The sequence below is a fragment of the Sus scrofa genome, chromosome 15, assembly GCF_000003025.6.
Source record: "Sus scrofa isolate TJ Tabasco breed Duroc chromosome 15, Sscrofa11.1, whole genome shotgun sequence".
NCBI lineage: Eukaryota > Metazoa > Chordata > Mammalia > Artiodactyla > Suidae > Sus > Sus scrofa.
In genome coordinates this window covers 100,760,617-100,781,687 of record NC_010457.5, presented here as the reverse complement: position 1 = coordinate 100,781,687, position 21,071 = coordinate 100,760,617, and the positions used below count along the sequence as shown (strand labels likewise).

The following is a 21,071-nucleotide window of genomic DNA, read 5'->3' as shown; positions in this document are numbered from 1 at the left end:
TTTGTACCTGATCTATCTTGCATATGTATCTTCTTCCCATTCCTAGAAGATTGGTTGGTTCTCAGCAATACCAAGAATGATAGAATTAGAACTACTAATCAGAATTAATTAGAAAAATTCTTCACTTACCTGAAATTTTGAATGAAATTTTCTAGCCTCATGATCATTTTATGTTTCCCTCTTTTTTTTTTTTTTTTTCAGGAATCTGATAAGATATATTTCACTTTTCCCCTTGCAAATCATAGAAAAATCTACACTCATGTCTATTGTCAAAGCACTATGCTGGTAAGAAAATTGGTACATTTTATGTAAGTTTAAAAGGCTTCCATTTATTTTTAAGGTTCAACTACTATCTAATGGATCTCATCGTTAGCTATGAACTATTATTTAATCTATTAGGTGAAAAACATTTATCTGGAATAGTTTTGATTGAAAAGTACTAATCACAGTCCTTCTGTACCTATTAATATACTATCAGCTTGTACATTTTCCCTCTAGTTTAAGAATTCCACACTCTTTTCCTACCTTAATTTCAGTATGTTTAGGATGAATGTATTCTGAATTCAATTGAGCTCCTTTTATTCTAAAATTCTGTTAGTACTTTAAAGAATAGATGTATTTAAGCAAGGTTGTTCTTTGTTTTATAAAGTAAATCCTATTTTTCCATTGGCTTCCATACTCTTCAATACTTTTTATACCAAATATTTTCTAAAAAAGCATAGTTAATGTTTTGTTACAGTGGTATTTAGTCATACAGTATCAGTATGATGATTTTGTTTGTATTTCTTTTTAATGAGTACCTCCAATGCCAGAAACATGTTAGAAGCTCTGAGTATACTTTTTTATGCTAGGAATGTTTAAGTAATAATTTAATAATTTATCAACACTTCTTTCAGGAATTTGTTTCCCAATTTGGGTTCTTTTCTCTCTATTCTGATTTTTTTTCTCATGTTCTAGGATTCTTCACTTTATATTTGCGTCTTTCATAATTTCAAGTTCTCTTATCTCCCTTTTGTTGGATTATTTGTATTTTTTAGGACTAGGATCTAATATATCACTTAGTTGCTTGACACTGCCATTTGACCATATAGCAAAGTCTTTAGAAAAGATAGTAGGCAGGCATTGTGGGCTAGATGCTAACGAATACTAATTTTAGTGGGATTGCCACAGTTTTACATCTGTCAAAGAATGTTTTATAAGTAGAGCTGTGTACTTATCACATCAGGAGGTATATAATATCTGGTTGTCCCACTTTTAGTAGCAAAGGCTTATCAGTGGACTCAGGTGGTATCAGCATGATCCATGGATTAAAAAGTTCCTAATCAGTCTTTTACCTAATGATTTTAGGAGCCATTAAGGGCCTCATTTCCTCATTTTTTTACTGTAGGTAGTTTTTTTTTTTTTTGGTTTTTTTTTAGATCCATAAATTTTATGATCAAGTAGCATTTTCTTTTCTGTATACTTTAGAAGTTAGCAAATTCTGAGTGGCTTTTTCCGAGATTTTCAATACAAGCTTTATAATTAATTGATTTAGGGGTGTTTACTAGATGACCTGAAATTGTTCTTTTGACAAATTATAACAACACCATGTTTTAGGGTGTGTTTGAATAATACTATATTCAGTCTGTTGATGAATGAATCAGAGTTCTCTATACACTGAAGTAAGTTGTGTGGAATACATGCAGTTTTCATAATAACGGCTGTGTTTGAGGATAGACTCCTTTAGTAACTACAAAAACCCATTTCAAAACTGGGTTGGATCTTGAGAAATTGCCTGATTTTGTTTGCCTAGGCTGTGCACGTCTGTTCTTTTGCCTTACTTTATCGCGTCATGTTATTTTTCTGGGAAGTATAGGTTAATTGATAACGAAGTACACAAGTATTTTCCCAGCAACGGAGAGCAGAGAAATACCACATTGTTTTTGCTTTTTTTCACCTTGCCTTTCTATATTCTTGAAAAATGTTGTAAAATTTTATTTAGGCTCAATGAAGAGAGAGGCTATGTCTACCTGATTAATCTTTTTCCTGAGGGCTTAGCATAATTCCTTGGCCTTGGAATGGTCTTAATAAATATTTTTTTTAATGGTTTGTTCCATGGCATATGGAAATTCCCAGGCCAGGGATTAAATCCAAGCTACATCTGTGACCTGTGCCACAGTTGTGGCAACACCAGATCCTTTAACCCACTGCATCAGATGGGGGATTGAACCCATGCCTCTGCAGTGACTCAAACCTCTGCAGTTGGATTCTTAACTACACTGGGAGCTCAGTTAACTTTATAAATATTAATTGAGTGAAAAGATTGTTATTTTATTGTCCTGTCTGTGTACTTTGGGGAAATGTACATAGCTGTCTCAGCAGTGTTTCTCTCTTATGCCCTGGTGGGATTTCAGTAGCTGGATCATTATTAGATCTTGGAGCATTGCTCTTACTACTTCATTAAAAGTTGTAGTGAAAATCTTGGATTGTACTGCTCTTAAATGACTGGGAGTTCCTGTCATGACACTGCAGAAACAAATCCATCTAGGAACCATGAGGTAGCAGGTTCAGTCCCTGGCCTTGCTAAGTGGATTAAGGATCCGGCATTGCCGTGAGCTGTGGTGTAGGTCGCAGACATAGCTCGGATCTAATGTTGCTGTGGCTGTGGCATAGGCCAGCAGCTGTAGCTCTGATTGGACCCCTAGCCTGGAAACCTCCATATGCCGTGGATGCAGCCCTAAAAAACAAACAAAAAATGACTGGAGCTAAATACATAATATTTTAAAAATACCACAGCCATCTCTGAAGCACTCCCAGGCTGTGCTAATAAAGTAATAACCAGTTTTAGTCCTGAACCTTGGAACCAAGCCAAGCATATTCTCAGTTGCATAGAATTTATTTGCCTAGTAATCAAATGAGAACATAATGATAAAAAAGCTGTGCTTAGATTGTTATTTTTGATTATTTGGCCCTGGATTTTTTTAATGTTTCCATTAAAGTCAAAATCTAGTTGTTCATTCTTCTACTGTTATTCTTCTGTTCTGTTTTTTAAATGTAGGTTATTTTCTTTGTGACTACCTAATTCAAGTGTGGACATTGCTGAACTCTTTTTTATTTTTTATTTTTGGTCTTCATCTTTTTAAGGCTGGACTCATGGCACATGGAGATTCCCAGGCTAGGCGGTCAAATTGGAGCTGTAGCTGCTTGCCTACACCACAGCCACAGCAACACAGGATCGAGCTGCGTCTGGGACCTACCACAGCTCACAGCAATGCCGAATCTTTAACCCACTGAGCGAGGCCAGGGGTCGAACCTGCATCCTCATGGATGCTAGTTACATTTGTTTCCACTGAGCCACAATGGGAACTCAATACTCTTAAAGTGTTAGGTCAGAAATTAGAATTGCTTAGCAGTATGCTGTGAAGAGATAACCCATCAGGTCAGTGTCTCATACTGCTGCTCCATGTTAACTTTCTTACCTGTCTGTGTTGACATTAGACTTCTTTGCTTAGCCTTGACCTGTATGACTTTTGACAATGTCTTGGATACATTTTTAAATAACAAGTTGTTGTTATATGTTTCCATTGTGTCCATTGACCCTATCATATAACAGTGAAATGTTGAAGATGCCCATTAGATATAATTATTTTCTATAATATTTAGTGTGCTTTGTTCTTATTAATAGGATACAAATAGTTGGATTTTTGGCTGCATAAACAGCACTTCTATGTGGTAAGTGTTTTGAACCTTTGTTCATTTTTCTCAACATAATGTATACTCAAATCACACTTTAAGCATAGTTTCATACATTTTTTTTGGTATCTAGATTTTTTTTTAATCTAGAAAAAAATTTTTTCAGACATTCTTAAGCTCATTTTGCTACCGTACTAAATTATAGTATTCATTTTAAAATTAAAGGAAATTAACATACTAGTAATTTTTGCCAACAATGATAGTTGGTTGCAAGGAAAAACAGTTTTTTATTCCCAGAGGAAAAGTGGGTAAAGTGTATTATTGGATTAGACTTCTTAGATTTGACTTCATTAGAACTCTGATAGGTTCATTGATGGTTTCTTTTTTCTCTGACACTTATATGTAATTTATAATACTCTGATATATTTGTCCTTAATTGTATTTTCATATTTATTTCAAAGCCGGCAAGGAGTTGATTTATCATGGAAAGCTGAACTGCTGCCAACAATTAAGGTAAATTATGGTTTTAGAATGTTAACATCCAGGTAATATTGAGCCTATAGGCATTGTACAATATATTCTTTTGTAAATTCATCTAAGTGTTAAATGAACTTGAGATTTACTAATGTACATTTTAGAAATATTTTCTCTAAGTTTTTTTTCTTAGCTTTCAGAAGTTAAAACTATATGTCAGCAATCCTAAATAAAATTAAATCTGTATGTTATAGCATCATCCAATAGATAAATTTTTAAGAATCAGTTAAGGGTTTGTTTGGAATGTTCTGTCTTAAAATAATAAGCTGAATACTCAGAATTCATTTTGGGGAGAGGACCTACGGTGGAGAAGTAAGCATCTCAGAGACACAAAGCATTTTTCAACTTCACTGTTATTTGTAGTTAAGCACTTTAATAACCATCTGCTTTTATTTAGTACTACATGTGATTTATTTAATAATTTAGTGATTTCCTTAAGTAGCACTGGTAGGTCAGCAAGTCTTTGCAAGAGGCTGATTTGCATACTCACAAAATTTATTGTCGAGAAAATAAAACAACTCTTAAGATTTGATGAAAATACCTGTTCTAATGTCCAGATTGTATTTATTATAACTGATAATCTTATGCCACTGTTGAAAGTTTTTAGTCTTCAAGTAAATCTATATTTTAAAAATATATTTCCATAATGAATACTGTGCTCATAGATTTGAATGTGAAGCCCTCTGCTTGGTCCTCCTGATAGTCTCCCAACTCCAGTTAAGTTAGTTTTTTGTGCTCATGAATGTTTCCATTTGCATAGTCAACTTTGTACTATACCAGCTGAGAAGAATGATGACAATGAATAATTGCAAGTCCTGACACTTGACTTTGGAATAGTTGTGGGGTTTTTTTTGTGTGTGTGTGTGTGTTTTTTTTTTTTTTTTTCCCTTCTGTCACCTTGGTCAGTCTTACTTTGTGCATATTGATTCATTTGGCTTTGTATATATGAAACATAATTGATTTGACTCATGAACATTTTAACCAGTCCCTCAGTGGTTCTGTCCTAACTGCCTACAGGAGCAAAGCAAACAGAAGTTTACTTACTGATTGTTTGTAAGGTATATTAAATACTTCCTTGCATTTCCAGGTTGGATATCCTATCCAGTCTATAATTTAAGAGTTACAAAGAAATAAATGAAGAAAATCCTGAGAAAATGTTACTTTGCTACTATTTTTTAATTGTTATTTCTTAAATCATAAAATCCTTATATAATTTTTTTAAAGTCTCAAAGGTTAAACAGTGTATTCACCTAGTTCTAAGACCCTGTGTTTGCTCTAAATGTAAGAAACAGGAGTTCCCATTGTGGCACAGTGGAAAGGAATCCGACTAGGAACCATGAGGTTGCAGGTTCGATCCCTGGCCTTGCTCAGTGGGTTAAAGATCTGGCGTTGCCGTGAGCTGTGGTGTAGATCGCAGATGCGGGCTTGGATCCTGCATTGCTGTGGCTGTGGCGTAAGCCAGTGGCTACAGCTCCGATTGGACCCTAACCTGGGAACCCCCATGTACCTCGGGTGCGGCCCTAAATACACAATAAATAAATATAAGAAACAGCTAGATGAGCAATAGAAGAATAAGTTTTTCCAGTTGCTTACTTGCTGTAGTGGATACTGGAAGAAAATGCCAAGCAGCATTAACAAGTTGCTAGAATTTGGGGAGAAAAGTGGAAGAAAGAAGTTAGAAAATAAGGATTAGAATATTCTGTCTTGGAGTTCCATCGTGGCTCAGTGGTTAATGAATCCGACTAGGAACCATGAGGTTGTAGGTTCGATCCCTGGCCTTGCTCAGTGGGTTAAGGATCCGGCGTTGCTGTGAGCTGTGGTGTAGGTTGCAGACACGGCTTGGATCCTGCTTTGCTGTGGCTCTGGTGTAGGCTGGTGGCTACCGCTCTGATTCAACCCCTAGCCTGGGAACCTCCATATGCAGCAGGAGCGGCCCAAGAAATCACAAAAAAAAAAAAAAAAAGAATATTCTGTCTTTTGCATTCTCAGTTGAAGATTATAATTATTAAATGCAAGTAAACTTTTCCATTATAATGACAATTAAAGTTATATATATGTGTGTGTGAGCCATTAATAGAAAACACACAAAATTATTTTGTGATGAGGTTGAAGGGAAAGAAAAGATTAAAGTGAAAAAATTTTGTAGGTTTTATTCATATTTATATCATCTCAATAAAGGTAATGTCGGATGAGAGTCATACCATGTTTGTCATCCTTGCTGGTGGAACTATTAATAAATAGACTCCTCCAGCAAAGCACTTAATAAAGTCAGTTTAGGGACTTCACAGTACCAGTCACATGGAACTTTTCTGTCATGGTACAATGAAGAAGTTTCTAAAAACACACAAACCACAAGCCAAGAATTTGGCACATCCAAATGGACTTATTGCTAAAAACAAACAAAATAGTTAACTTTGAAAAGTTATATGAGAAAAATTATCTAGTCACTACTTTGACTAAATCATACTTTGGCACCAAAGCTTTTGCCATGCAGCAGTAGAACTTGAGGATTTCTGACATCCAGACACTAGTGTTTGATTTTCTGTGTTGCCTCAGCATTAAGATCACTTTACCCTTAAAACACTAAAAAATTTCGAAACTTCATATTAATCTTACCTTCAGTGTAACAATTTTCATGAATATCATATTGCCAGATTCCAACTGACATTATAATTATATGAGAACCTTATAAGGAAATACATTTTGACACTGATATAAGTATTCCAATCCTAAATAGGTTATTGAGAAAAATGATTCTTAAGAATAAATAATAAAAGCTCTCAGAATGGATGGCTACACAGAGTAACTGGTTCTTTCTTATTAATTTATCTTTCATACTGTCTGTCATCTGTCTGGTTGGTTTCAGTTGCCTGAAACTTTTGTTTGTGTGACCCTTTCTAGGCCCTTTGATTTGCATTAGAAAATGTTATGTCTATTGCAGAGTCGTCGAGTAAGTTGAGGTGCAGCCCAGTAAGTTGAGGTATACTCCCAGGTGAATCTGTCATGCTGTTTGAGGGTCACTCAGTGACAGTTCTTTAACTTCAATACCTCTATCCATCTTGCTCACATTGGTGCTTCTGAAGAACAATGGAGAGTAATGAGTGCAGAAATTTCTTAATGCGTACGAATTATTACAACATAAACTACTCCCACCCCCACATCTACTGTCAGGAAAAAAATTGACTTGAAAACTGTTTAATAGCCTGGCTTTTCATTAAATAGACCAGTCCTCCTATCTATTCATTCCTCAAAATGTGGACTCTAAGATATGGTCTTAATTTTGAAAAGAGAATAAATGTTCATTTGGTGAAGTGTATTATTAAACTTGTTGTATTCATGTCATTTACTGAATAAATTCCAGAGGATGATGTTTATACATATCATTAGCCAAGAACTGTTTATTTCTTAGGCTAGATCAGAATCATTTGAGATTTAATTGTAGTTCTTCCATCATATTGAACAACCATTCAGTCATCAACTATTGAATGCTCATATACCACCAAAATAAATGTAGAGATCATAATGAACATTATGCAAAACAAATAGACAAATATTAAAAGACACCAAATCTGGCAGTAATTACATGAAATAATTAAATGTAGGGTTTAAGCGTCATTTGTTTTATGGGAAAGGATACAGTTCAAGGAATATTTTTGGCAGTGCATATTTACATAATTAAAAATTTGACTTTCAGCAGGCTCATTGACCTGAAAATAGAAGCATGGGCATTTTACAAAGTATTGAACATAAAGTTTGAAATTAGTTTTTTCATAACTTATTAAGTAAGAAATGTGTTTATCATTTATCATACTTTTAACATGCTTTAAGCTCTGTATATTCTGAAAAATAAAATCAGCTTTTTTTCCTTTTTTTTTTTAGTCTCTGACATTAAGACTCCAAGACTATCCATCTTTGTCTCATCTTGTTGTTTATGTACCATCTATTCATGGAAGTAAGGTAACAAACAAATTAAGGTTGTTATCAGAATGTTTTGGGTGATACTTATGCTAAATATTTAAGTTATTTTTTTATGAATTCCTCAGCTTAGGGCTTATCTACAACAGTGGCCAGTTTGGTGATCCACCTAAAACTGTTTAAATCATTAGGATCAACTACTCTGACTTGAACTAAGCAGAATAAATCTAGGGTCTCTTTGTTTCAAGTGGGAATTAGTTCCACTTCATCAATCTTTCAGAAACTGTGAGTCTTTTATGTGCAAAACTCTATGCTAGGGATTATATGAGGCACACAGATGAGGAAGACATGAACCCTATTCTTAAAAAGCTCCATACTGTTGGGTAGTGGGAGAGAAGTAGAGTTGGTAGCCAGAGGAAAAGTGAGAATAAAAGAGATACCCAAAAAATGCATAATACAGATCAGAATATAGCAAGTAATGAAGTGTTAAAGGTGAAGGTATCTCTAATTGATGAAATCAAGAAAGGCTTTGTTATGAGGTTATATTTTAAATTGCCTTAAAGGATAGTTATGGTTTTTATAGATAGAATGAACATTCTAGACCTGGACTGTCCAAAATGGAAGCCACTAACTATTTAAATGTGTAGCTATTTAAATTTAAATTAATTAAAATTAGATAAAAGTAAAAATTTAGTTACTTAGTTGTATTAGCCACATATCAAATGCTAGTAACATTGCAGAAAGTTATAATGAACCTTATAACTGTTGGGACAAAGAAATCGATTCAAACATGGAAAGTGTGGAGTATGTTAGAAAATGAGTAAGTAAATAGTTACTTTAAGAAGCATGGGTACCATGGGTAGAATAGCAGTGGAAAAAAAAGTTTGGAAAAATAGTCATGGCCGTATTGTAGAGGGCCTTGATTGGAAGAGTCAGGATTTTATAGAATTCAGGAGAAGTAGGGAGCTGAAAGATTTTTCGTCATAGTATAAATGGGACCAGACCTCTTTATTTTGGAAAGTGAATCAATTTATGGTATAGGATGGATTAGAATACCTCTTAAGGGGTTATGAAAGTTTGTAGGAGTAGGAATAAAAGTGTGATGATTTTTGAGAGTTATAGGCAGGGAAAGAAGATGATGGAGGTGAAAAGACCCTTTATCCCCCTTTCCACATCACCCAGTAAACTTATCGTTCAAGATCTAGCCCAAGTGTCCCCTATTTTCCTTTTCCAAATGACTCCATTAATCTCTTACTTATTCTCATGATACTTTGTTTATAACTTCTTTGAGGAATTTTTTACACTGAATTATAACTTACTTGTTTATGTCTTTATTGCTATCAACATAGTATCAATTCATTGAGAGCAAGGACTGGATAGATCTTACTCTACTTTGCATCCTTAGCTTTTAGCAAACACTGCCTGAATCCTCAAAAAAGTGTTTCTTGAATGAGATTTGAGATTTGGGGCCAAAATCATTAGGAAGATTTAAAGGAGAGGGGGATGTAGTTGGTAGTCTTCTCAAAGACTGAGTCTCACAAGTACCTTATAATGGATTCATTGTTTTGTTTTGCTTAGCTCAAGTGAGAGGTAATTCAACATCTTCAATACTAAAAGCTCTCTTTAAGGGTTTTTCTTTCAGGTAAGTTGGTTTTGAATGAATTTAACATCTTTCCCAAACTTGGAAAGGCCTTCTCTGGTTATTCCAAGAAATTAATGAACCTTTTGCAAATAGCCAATCTTAGCAGCCTAATAAATACTTAATATGTCTTAACACTGTGGAAAGTAACACTGCTGACTTTAATGTTGCACACCCAGTCTAACAGGGATGGTAATTTAGGCCTTTCATAATTTCTACATATCTGTTATAATCCATCATCAGAAAGAGACATGTATTTAAATAGGCAGCTTAAAATTTTTTTGAGGGAGTTCCTACTGTGGTGCAGTGCATTAAGAATCTGACTGTAGCAGATTACTGCCAGTTGCTGAGGAGACACGGATTGGATCTCTGGCTTGGCATAGTCGGCTAAAGGATCTAGCATTGCTGCAGTTTGCAGCATAGGTCAGAGCTATGGCTTGGATTTGATCCCTGACCCAGGAGCTTTCATATACCACAGGTGCGGCCTGAAAATAAAATTAAAAAATAAAATTTTTTTGAGACAAGTGATAATATATTTCAAATAAAAATATGTAATTATCTGCACTTTTGATGACAGAAAACAGATAATTAAGTCATTAGAAATTTACTTACATTGACTATTTTTGGACAGACCCTTGAATTCTTTCTTGGGTAAGGGTTTTATTCTATTAAGGAATAGTCAAGTTTTTGAAGATATAATAAAATTATATTATTTTAAATAATTGCTTAGAGTGATTTAAAACTGCTTCCCTGACTCAAGCAATGTCTTATGCAAAAATACTTTGTAAAAACATAATGAATAATCTCGTAACAGCTATTTTCTCTTTTTTTTTAGTCTTTTCAAGGGCCGCATCTGTGGCATATGGAAGTTCCCAAGCTAGGATTCAAATTGAAGCTGCAGCTGCTGGCCTGCGCCACAGCCACAGCAGCTTGGGATCCGAGCTGCTTCTGCAACCTACACCACAGCTCATGGCAACAAAGGATCCTTTAACCTGAGCAAAGCCAAGGATCAAACCTGCATCCTCATGGATACTAGTCAGATTCGTTTCCACTAAGCCACAATGAGAACTCCACCTCATTTGTTTTTCACTTTCAAAAACAATCAAAATTTCACCCAAGAGTCAAACAAAATAACACAGCTTTAAACACAATTCTGGGTGTAGTTACTGGAAAAGCCTAGGGTAGAACCCACTAACTTTCTGCCTTTTGAAAAAAGCAGACTACTTGCTAGTTACAGTTAGGCATCAAATTAATTTCTTCCTCAGCTCCTGTAGATGAAAGTAATTTGGTTGGTTGTGGAGATGATTTTAATGAAACCATTCTTATGGCAGACAGCTGAGAGCAAAGTTCCTTATGCTGCTTATGTTATTTGACAAGGAAAGTCTTTACAGAAATTGTAATGAAGCGGATGTCACATTATAAGTTTACTGTTTTTGAAATAACATTTTTTCTTTATATATAACGAACCATTTTCATTCACATAATCATTGTTTAGCTTGAAATAATCCTAATATGAACATTAGTCATCTGTTGATGAATGGCAGTATGTCTCCAAAAACCTTTTGTAGTCTACTTAGACTGCAGATAGGTAATAAATAGGGCATTAAAAAAAAAAAAGATGTAATAAAGTCACATTTCACTTTAACGATGAAAGTATTCAGAGATGTATTATCTAAATTCCGAATTGATCCCGAGTTGACCTTGGCTCTTAATGCTTTGACCCATCCTTGATGGGTTCCTCTTCAAACACCTAAAACTACTCAAGAAAATTTTTCTATGTATTTGTTGTTTTAGAGATGAATCCTCTAATAATTTATCTATTAAGCTTGTTATTCATATTTTTTTAGCTTAGCATCTCTCCTTGATAAATTCATGCCGCCTAAGTACAGCCAGAGTTAGTGTGATAGATAATAGATAATACTTTCTCCAAAACTGAAGCTTATAAATTTTTATTTTCTACTCAAATATCAAGTGAAGATCTTTTATTATAAATTTAATTCCCTTTTTTCCTAATAAATTGTTATTTCTTACAGTTTGTTGTAGATTGTGAATTCTTTAAAAAAGAAACGAGATCCATACAGCTACCTGTAACTCATCTTTTTTCCTTTGGTAAGTCTTTGATTTTGGAAGCCTTAAGAGTTGCTTTTATTTTTAAAAGGGTGCTGATTTTATTTTGCCAGTTAGTTGCAATAAAGCAGAGCTTTGTAAAGTTAAGTATTTTTTATATACTTCAAGTGTAGTTCTTAGAATAACCATATGATATGGCTCAGTGGTTTGATTCTTATTTAAATCTGGGCCAACAGTCATCTTCTGAGAAGAGAACTTTTAAAAGAAACTTATCCTTAATCATATACATTTGCAGGTAGTTGTGTGTTTGTGTATACATATTTTCATTTGAACTTAAACAACATTTTGGCCCTTTTTATGAAATGTTTATTATAAGATATAAATTGCTATCTACTCTATGAAGGTTTCAAGACTTCTCTAAATCCCTTTCCCAGTTTTTTTTTTATTATGGTAGAATACATATAACTAAATATTCCTTTAATTTTATTCTGAAATAATTTTAGACTTGGTGGAAAAATTATAGAAAGAATGTAGAATCCCTGTATATCTCTCATTCACCTTAACATAAACAACATAATTATGGGAATTAAGAATTAAGCATTAGTGCAATACTGTTCACTAAACTACGGGCTTTATTTGGTTTTCATGGGTTTTTCTGTCAGTTTCTTCTCCAGGTTCCCATGTTGCATTTAGTTGTCATACCTCCTTTTCTCCTCTGATCTTTGATAGTTCCTCAGTCTTTCCTTGTCTTGTATAACACTGATATCTTTGAAAAGTGTGGTCAGTTATTTTGTAGAATATTCCTCTACTTGGCTTTGTCTAATGTTCTCTTATGATTAGACTGATGCTATACATTTGGGGCAAGAATATTGCAGAAGTGATGTGTACTTATTGTATCATGTCCAAGGATATATAATATCACTGTGTCTAATTACAAGTGATGTTAACCCTATCACTTGGTTAAGGTGGTGTCTGCCAGGCTTCTCCACAGTAAAGTTACTGCTTGCCTTTTTATGATTAATATCTTGAGGGAGATACTTTAAGAAAGTGTAAGTGTCCTGTTTTTCTTCAAAATTACACATTAATTTTAGCATCCATTGGTTTATCTAGTCTGAAACAGTTATTACTGGCATTCTATATTTATTGAAATTCTTCCTAAAAGAACGTTATACCTTCTCCCCCATATATTCATTTATTCAATTTTATTTATATTAGTATGGATTTAGGCATATTTATTTTATTTTTGGGTTATAATCCATTACTAATGTTACATTTTTTCCTTAAGTTTCTCCAGCTCTCGATATTGGAAGTTCTTTTTAGGTTGGCTCCTTTGCCCTTTTGGCATGCCCCATCCTTTCAGTATACATATATATTTTTTTGTCTTTTTAGGGCTGAACCCCTGGTATATATATGGAGGTTCCCAGGCTAGGGGTCAAATTGGAACTGTAGCCGCTGGCCTATACCACAGCCATAGCAACACTGGATCTGAGCCACATCTGCAACCTACACCATGGCTCACGGCAACTCCAGATCCTTAACCCACTGAGTAAGGCCAGGAATCAAACCTGCGTCCTCATGGATACTCATCAGGTTCGTTTCTGCTGAGCCACAATGAGAACTCCCTCATTATATTTTTTTAATATTCCATTCATGAAAAGAATCTATATTACTTGACAGAGAAAACTTTCTTAAGGTTTTTAATCTATCCCTTTCTTTTTTGGTTTTGACAAAAGAATATACAGAATAATACATAATTGACAACTCTGAATCACCTCATTAAAGACACCAAGGTTATAAAATAAGAGCTCTGCCCTCCCTGGCTCAAATTTTAAAAGTTGTAACTCGGGTTACACGCACCATATTCCATTCCATCTTGAGAGAGGTAAAGATTGGGGCTTAATTTTTCAACCACAAGAGAGCCTGCTGGGCATTTCTCCTTATTTTAATTTATGCTCAGCCGAACTGATTAATACTGTATAATGATAGTAAACTGATCTCCTAAACATAATTGATGAAGGTGCTTCTGGAATATGTTAAGCAATTTTAAAATTAACCTATTAAAAGAGAAATGAATCTTGACTTCTCGTGAATTGTCGTTGTAGCTTAAAAATACTGTGCCAGTATTATAACTGACCTCCTCTAACACTTTTGATATCTTAGATTTAATAATAAATTAATCCTATAAAATTGGATTGTGATGATCATTGTACAACTATAAATGTAATAAATTCATTGAGTAATAAAAAAGGAAAAAAATGAATTAAATATTTAATGTGCTTGAAGAGGAGTTGGCAAAATAAAATATTAAATATGATAAGTATGTAAAAAAAAAACTTTAGCTGTCTTAAAAGTGAAAACATTCAGGGAAATTTATGCTTTGATCATTGGTGAATGTCTCACATTTTAAGTTATAACACAATCAAATACTTGTGGCTTATTTGTTGATACGTCTAAACTTATGGAAACTGTTAAGCAGTCTCTCAAATGGGCCTGTCAGCATTTTAATAATGAAGATGTTCTTTCTAAAATCTTCAGGATGTGAGTCAGGCTGAAAAAAAATGTTTTTAATTAAGTATAATGTTCAGCTTCTCATTTCCCTTTTGCCATTGTGGAAAGCAAAATTGTAAATTATTTGCTTCCTGTTGGAATATTTTCAACAACCAAGAATTAGACCATCTTTCTTGAGAAAGAGGGTAGCTCAGTGAATGGTATTTTAAATTTGATTAAGTAAAATGTGAAGTCTACTTTATATTTACTCCTTATTCTCCCACTGTTCATTTTGAGTTGTCTTAAATTCAGTGCTCTATTTTAAAATATTGCTCACAAAAGGTACTCATTAAGATGGTTTGTACATGAATGTCTAAGTTAGCATTGTGTTTTAGAAAGTGATTTATTAATCACAGATTGATGAAACAACTTACATTTAGCATTTTTACATGTAGATAAAATTTCCTGTCTTTTTTCTTAGATCCAGTTATTGATCATATAAAATAGGCAACATTTTGAAAGAACTGGTTATGCGTTTGAAGTAGTGCTAAATGTGCTTGATAGAATCTTTCATCACATAGTACTTATTTTTTAGTTAATAGAAGTTCAGTGATAACACTTGATCAATATTTCAAGACTTTTTTGTCAGGTGCTTTATCCTGTGTTTTCTTTTCAAAGAAGCATCTGAACAGTTGCATTTGTGTATTTAAGCAATTAGTACTTTTGTACTTTGTAAAAAATTTCTTGGTTCTACAGCAGGAACTCCCATATCATCTTGACCATAACCAAGAGATAGTTAAGGATATGGCCGTGTCTCTGTGGTGGCTCAGGTCACTACTAAGGTGCAGGTGTACTCCCTGGCCTGGCAAAGTGGGCATTGCCACAGCTGTGGCTTAGGTCACAGCTGTGGCTCAGATTCTATCCCTGGCCCAGAACTTCCATATAATGCAGGTACAGCTAAAAAAGAAAGAAAAAAATTTTTCTGGTATTCTAAGTAATATAGTACTTTTAATTTTACAGGATTGTCTTCAAGGAAAGTGATATTAAATACAAGCGGCCTATTCTATAATATAGAGCTTCTGAACTTTGGACAGGTAATTAATTATCTTCATAATAACAAGGATTTGGGTTTATTCTTCTGTTTAGTTAAACTTGTTTTTTGTTTTTGTTTTTTCATTTTTGTGATCAAACTCTTATTAGATATACCAGGCTTTTAAAATCAGCGTGGTGAGCAAGTGCTCAGCAGTCAAAGGTAAGTTGGATTTTCTGAAAAAATAGTATTGTCATTTGAAGAATCATTAGATCCTCACTTGAATTCTTTGTAATACTTATTTTTCTGTATATCTTATTAAATTAAAATTAAATATATGATAATAGAAAAGCTGTTTGTATTTCCAGTGGATTTCACATAGACCCTTTCTTAACAGTAAACATTGTCATCTGTTTCAGTCTAAATATCCACAAATTAAAAAATACTGAAATTCCTATAGTGGTTCAGGGGGTTAAGGACCCAACGTAGTCACCATAAGGATGTGGGTTCCATCCTTGGCCTCGCTCAGTGGGTTAAGGATCTGATATTGCCACAAGCTGCAGTGTAGGTCACAGGTACAGCTAGGATCCAGCGTTGCTGTGGCTGTGGTGTAGGCCTGAAGCTCCAATTTGGCCCCTAGCCTAGGAAGTTCCATATGCTGCAGGTGTAGCCATAAAAAGAAAAAAAAAAATTACTGCATGTCTTATTGTAGTAGTAATTTAAATTTAGTTGTTTAATGTTTTCCAATTTCATAGTACTTCTATATGCTGTAATATCTTTTGTAAGTCTAATTAAACATTATTAAATAATTGTCCATAATTTCCTATTTCGTGATGCAATTCTTAATAGTTATTTTTTAATGAAATGGGTAATTGCGTAAGTAGTTGTTATAGTAACTTCTATAACATTTAGTAGCATAAGATTAGTAATACATATTTCATTTATTTTTTCATAGAAGAAATTACTAGTATCTATAAACTTCATATTCCCTGGTCTTATGAAGATTCACTAACCATTGCACAGTAAGTATATGAAATAATTTACCTTAAACTTTTGTGTTTTTGTATAATACATGTTCTACTTAGTTTATTTATTTAAATCATAGTAAAATTTTAGTGAAACTATTATAGTACCTCTTAGGAAAATGTAGGTATCCTTTATGTAGCATTGTGCTCATAATATAGTATTTTAAGATTAAAATATACTATTCTTATTTAAATGATCTAGAATTTAAACCTTACTTGCTTCAAACATGAACCACTTTCCACCCTCTCCCCCAATTCCTATGTCCTGGAAGCAGTATTCAAGTAATAGTGATACAACTGGAAAGGTGTTGATCCATAATAACACATGTGGCATCTAGCTTTCTATTTCATTGTGTGTTGCTGAGGATTGACTTAGCCATGGTTATTTCATAGCATTTTGTATTTGAAAATTGATATATACCTTTTCAGGGTTCCATCTACCACAGAAATTCCTGTGAAACTCCATATTGCTCAGCCAGAAAATGACAGCCATGTAGCATTGTTAAAAATGTACACATCATCAGACTGTCAATATGAGGTAAGTTGTATGTTTGTTTAATTTTTAAGATTTAGTTATAGACAGATGATTGGATTCGGAAGATGTGGTATATATACACAGTGGAATACTTACTCAGCCATAAAAAAGAATGACATAATTCCATTTGCAACAACATGGATGGAACTAGAAATAGAGACTCTCATACTGAGTGAAATGAGCCAGAAAGACAAAGACAAATACCATATGATATCACTTATAACTGGAATCTAATATCCAGCACAAATGAACATCTCCTCAGAAAAGAAAATCATGGACTTGAAGAATAGACTTGTGGCTGCCTGATGGGTGAGGGAGGGAGTGGGAGGGATCAGGAGCTTGGGCTTATCAGATACAACTTAGAATAGATTTACAAGGAGATCCTGTTGAGTAGCATTGAGAACTATGTCTAGATACTCATATTGCAACAGAACTAAGGGTTGGGAAAAAAAAATGTATACATGTAGGAGTAACTTGATCCCCATGCTGTACAGTGGGGAAAAAATAAATAAATAAAAATTAAAAAAAAAAAAGAAGCTAAGAATTATGGGGACTGAAATGGAAGTTGAGAATTTCTGAAATATTTAAATAATTTTAATTTAAAATTTTTATGTTTAGTGATGAAAATGTGTATTTTGCCTTTTTATTTTAGTAGTCAATTTTTAATATTTTAGAATAAAAATAAAATTTTAGAAGACATTAAAAAAAAAACTGACTTCCCTAAGTCAAACAGGAAAAATTAAGCTTTGAAAAAATTAATAGCAAAAAAAAAAACAACAACAAAAAAAGATTTAGTTATAGAGTAAACTGGAAATATGTTTTTATTTTTGCCTTGGATATATGGCAGCATGAAAGCCAATTCATGTAAGAAACAGATTTTTATGATACTTTAGATATTCTCCATTTTGCCTGTTAGCACCACTTCAGTATTTCCTTAGCTGGACCTTTGAAAGTATACATCTTAATAAGTAATATAAAATAAAATAAAAATTGAGATTGTAGATTAACAGTCTAAATTTGGAAGCTCAAAATCCAGAGTCCTCCATAAATTGAAAAACATCATGAAATCAGCAGATGTGGCTTTGTTGCAGTAATTGAAATGATGTATATGGTTTTCCAGCACTACCAGATAAGCTTAAGGTTATTCTTTTCACCCTTTTTCATTTTTTACCCTTCTTGTTCATTAAGTTCTATTGGTCATTAAAATGTGTAGTGTAATGCCTGTTGTATTTGTTTTACAATCACAGTAGATCTCTTTACACTAAGAGAAGAGAAATAGACCTGAGAGTAGCATTTAATTTCTGTGTGGATTCATGAACTAAAAGAGACCCTCTCTGTATCAAGACATGCCAGCTTTTAAGGAGTCCGGATTTAAGTGGTTGAAATACGTACATTTCAGTGGTGGCTTTGGTTTTTGTGAAATATCTTATTCCTACTCAGTTTCTTTAAACCAATCTTAAATATTTGAATTCTTTATTAGAACTAACTTTCTTAGGGTAAACTAGAATTAGTAGGTCAAAAAAATAGAGTGTGTCCTACAGTCAAGTTTCAGTTTGACCTGTATTATCGGTTATCTTAGATTTGATGGAATTTATTAATGCTTAGATATCTTGTTTTCTGTTTTTAATGTTGAAAGATTTTTCAAGGCTATATGGTTTTCAGCTTATACTTTCTTATTTTTATTGCTATAGAGATAGTAAGAATTCCATTCATCATTTGGCTCTAAACATTGCGTGTTCTCAGAATATCCACGTTTTCACAAATACTTTATATTCTCCCAAAAAAAGTCCATATTTTGGCATTCCCTGTAGCTCAGGATTGATCGTGGCCTAGGAATTTATGCATGCTGCAAGTGCAGCCAAAAAAAAAAAAAGTCCACGTTTTGATAAAATGTAGTCATTTTACAAGTTTTCTTTGAAAGATATATTTTCTTCTCCCAAATTTCTTAATATCAGAAGAGGTATGTATTTGCTAAATATAATTAATGATGAATTTTTTTTAAATACTGTCTTGGCTCAGATTTTACTAAATGTACTCTCTTTGTTCCTTGTATTATATCATGTGAAATGTGTTTTTATGAAATTTACTCTGAAGTAGTTTAGCTCAACTATATTTAGTACCATACAGTGGTAGGTTTGAGATTTTAAAGTAGTGATAATACAGGAAGTTGATTAAGTTGTGCTTAATTTTTCAGCAAACATATGCATAGTTTCTGGACTGAGTAATTCATTAAATTTCTTTAGCCTGTATGATCTGGTAATAAGATATTCTAGATAGTAAAGGATTACCACATGTGTCATATATTCATCCAGTTGTCCAAGAATTAGATTGTAGGAAAATATACTGAACAGTAAAACTCCACTTTTTACAAATTAAACGCTGATGATTTAGAAAATTATTTTAAAATCTTAGTACCTTTAAGTTCATCTAAAAAAATTAATGATTATGTTTACAGATAATGCAGAGTGCTCAGTTAATAAAATGTGAACCAGAGTTTCAGGAAAATAACCTTTTTTAATGATTGTTTTAAACTAGGTGACAGTTAAGACTTCCTTTTCACAAATACTTGGACAGGTAAGAGAGGCTTCTTGTTAATTACTTATTGACTTGTGAGTAGGTACTGTAAAGCATGGGTTGCAAACTTTTTCTGTAAAGGGCCAGATGATAAATAGTTCAGTACATATAGTCTCTTGCTGCTACAGCCATGACTACAGCTACTTCTTTCTTCATCTTTCTCTTTTTTTCTTCCTTTTCTCACTTTAATAAAATCTGAAAACTGTTCTTGGCACACTGACCTTAGTTGGCCACCTCTGGCTTTTAAGGTACTGCTTTCATGTTTGATACTTCCTAAAAATGAGAGCTGATTCCTGATTTTCAAGGAAATTAGTATTTTTAGCTAAATGGATGTCATACTAAGATTTTATTCATGCTCATACTATGCTGTAATTCATAGTCAAATCAAATAGGCAAGCTCAGTCACATAAATGAACATTTTCAAAGAACTTTTTATGTCGTGCATGTTCAGTTTGCGAAAGGTTAGAAATATACATGTTGTATAGCTTAAATTCATTTAAGGAGTATCTTTCTATGATTTGTAGGCAAATAGTGTTAACAAAAATAATTTATCATGTTATAGAAGTACTGTGTTATATTATTATTCACCATCATTATAATTTGCAGAATTGTGCATTCTGGACATAAATAGATAATATTGAATAGTCAGAAATTACAGTTTCAAAATACCTAAAAATTTTATTGTGTCTTTTATCACTTTCACTTTATTTTTTTGGTCTGTTATGTTTTGCATTCTAGGCATAGCAGAGATTTTAAGTCATTTAATTCTACCATAATGATAAAACTCACAAATTATAAAATATATAAATCAACAACTCCTTTATGTGTATTATCTCATTTGATCTTCATGGCAACCTGGTGAGAACTAGATTGTGATTATTATTAAATTTGTGAACATCAGACAATTCTAAGTTAATGTGTAAAAAGTTCATGCTGCATTAGAAAAAATTAAATGTTAGTATAAGTTGGAAAATAGCATCATGGATCATTTTAATAACTACTCTAAAATGTTAAGGGACCAATTTTTTTTTAAATTATCCTGTGGAATAAAAGGGAAAATTTCACATTATTGTATTTTTAATATGTCCAAAAAGCATGTTACTTTACATGGCATTATGGCTGAGGATCTATCATTCTCCTGTCAGTTTCATCCCTGGGGCTCATAATTCAGAATAGTGACAAGAAAAGTCAAGTTAGCTTGATACTTTTATATAGTCAGGTATAATTATATGTACAACCAAAAAAAAAAGACTAATCTTATTTAGATATGGAATTTTTTTTTTTAAGTGAGAATTTATAGTGTCAGAGGTAGGTACTTTTTTAAATGTTAAAGAACTTGTGGCAATTGAGATAAGCCAATAATGGAAAGCTGGAAGGTAGTTTTCCTTCATGTTTGTTTAAAAATTTGGCTTGACAGTGGTAGGAGAATGAATTCAGTTTGGTATATCGTTTTTGTCTTTTAAAAATTGTATGTATTTTCAGTGTTGTTGATTCAAAGAAGACTGGGAAGAGGAATAAAGAGAAACCCCTTGGGAAAATTTTTAGCCTTTGATTAGATAATTTTTCATAAAATTAATATTTTCTTCAGAAAAT

At 33.1% G+C, this 21,071-nt stretch overlaps 1 protein-coding gene across 5 annotated transcripts in view; it reads left to right on the top strand.

The window, feature by feature from the left end:
• Positions 1-21,071, top strand: part of PGAP1 (post-GPI attachment to proteins 1) — an 87,052-nt gene that overhangs the window by 38,916 nt on the left and 27,065 nt on the right. For all 5 annotated transcript variants that reach the window (XM_021075856.1, XM_021075858.1, XM_021075855.1 and 2 more), the window contains 10 exons: positions 202-285; positions 3,665-3,711; positions 4,134-4,185; positions 8,086-8,163; positions 11,794-11,869; positions 15,335-15,408; positions 15,515-15,566; positions 16,300-16,366; positions 16,799-16,907; positions 19,440-19,478. In XM_021075856.1, the coding sequence (XP_020931515.1) occupies positions 202-285; positions 3,665-3,711; positions 4,134-4,185; positions 8,086-8,163; positions 11,794-11,869; positions 15,335-15,408; positions 15,515-15,566; positions 16,300-16,366; positions 16,799-16,907; positions 19,440-19,478 (678 nt within the window). The remainder of the gene's footprint in view (positions 1-201; positions 286-3,664; positions 3,712-4,133; positions 4,186-8,085; positions 8,164-11,793; positions 11,870-15,334; positions 15,409-15,514; positions 15,567-16,299; positions 16,367-16,798; positions 16,908-19,439; positions 19,479-21,071) is intronic.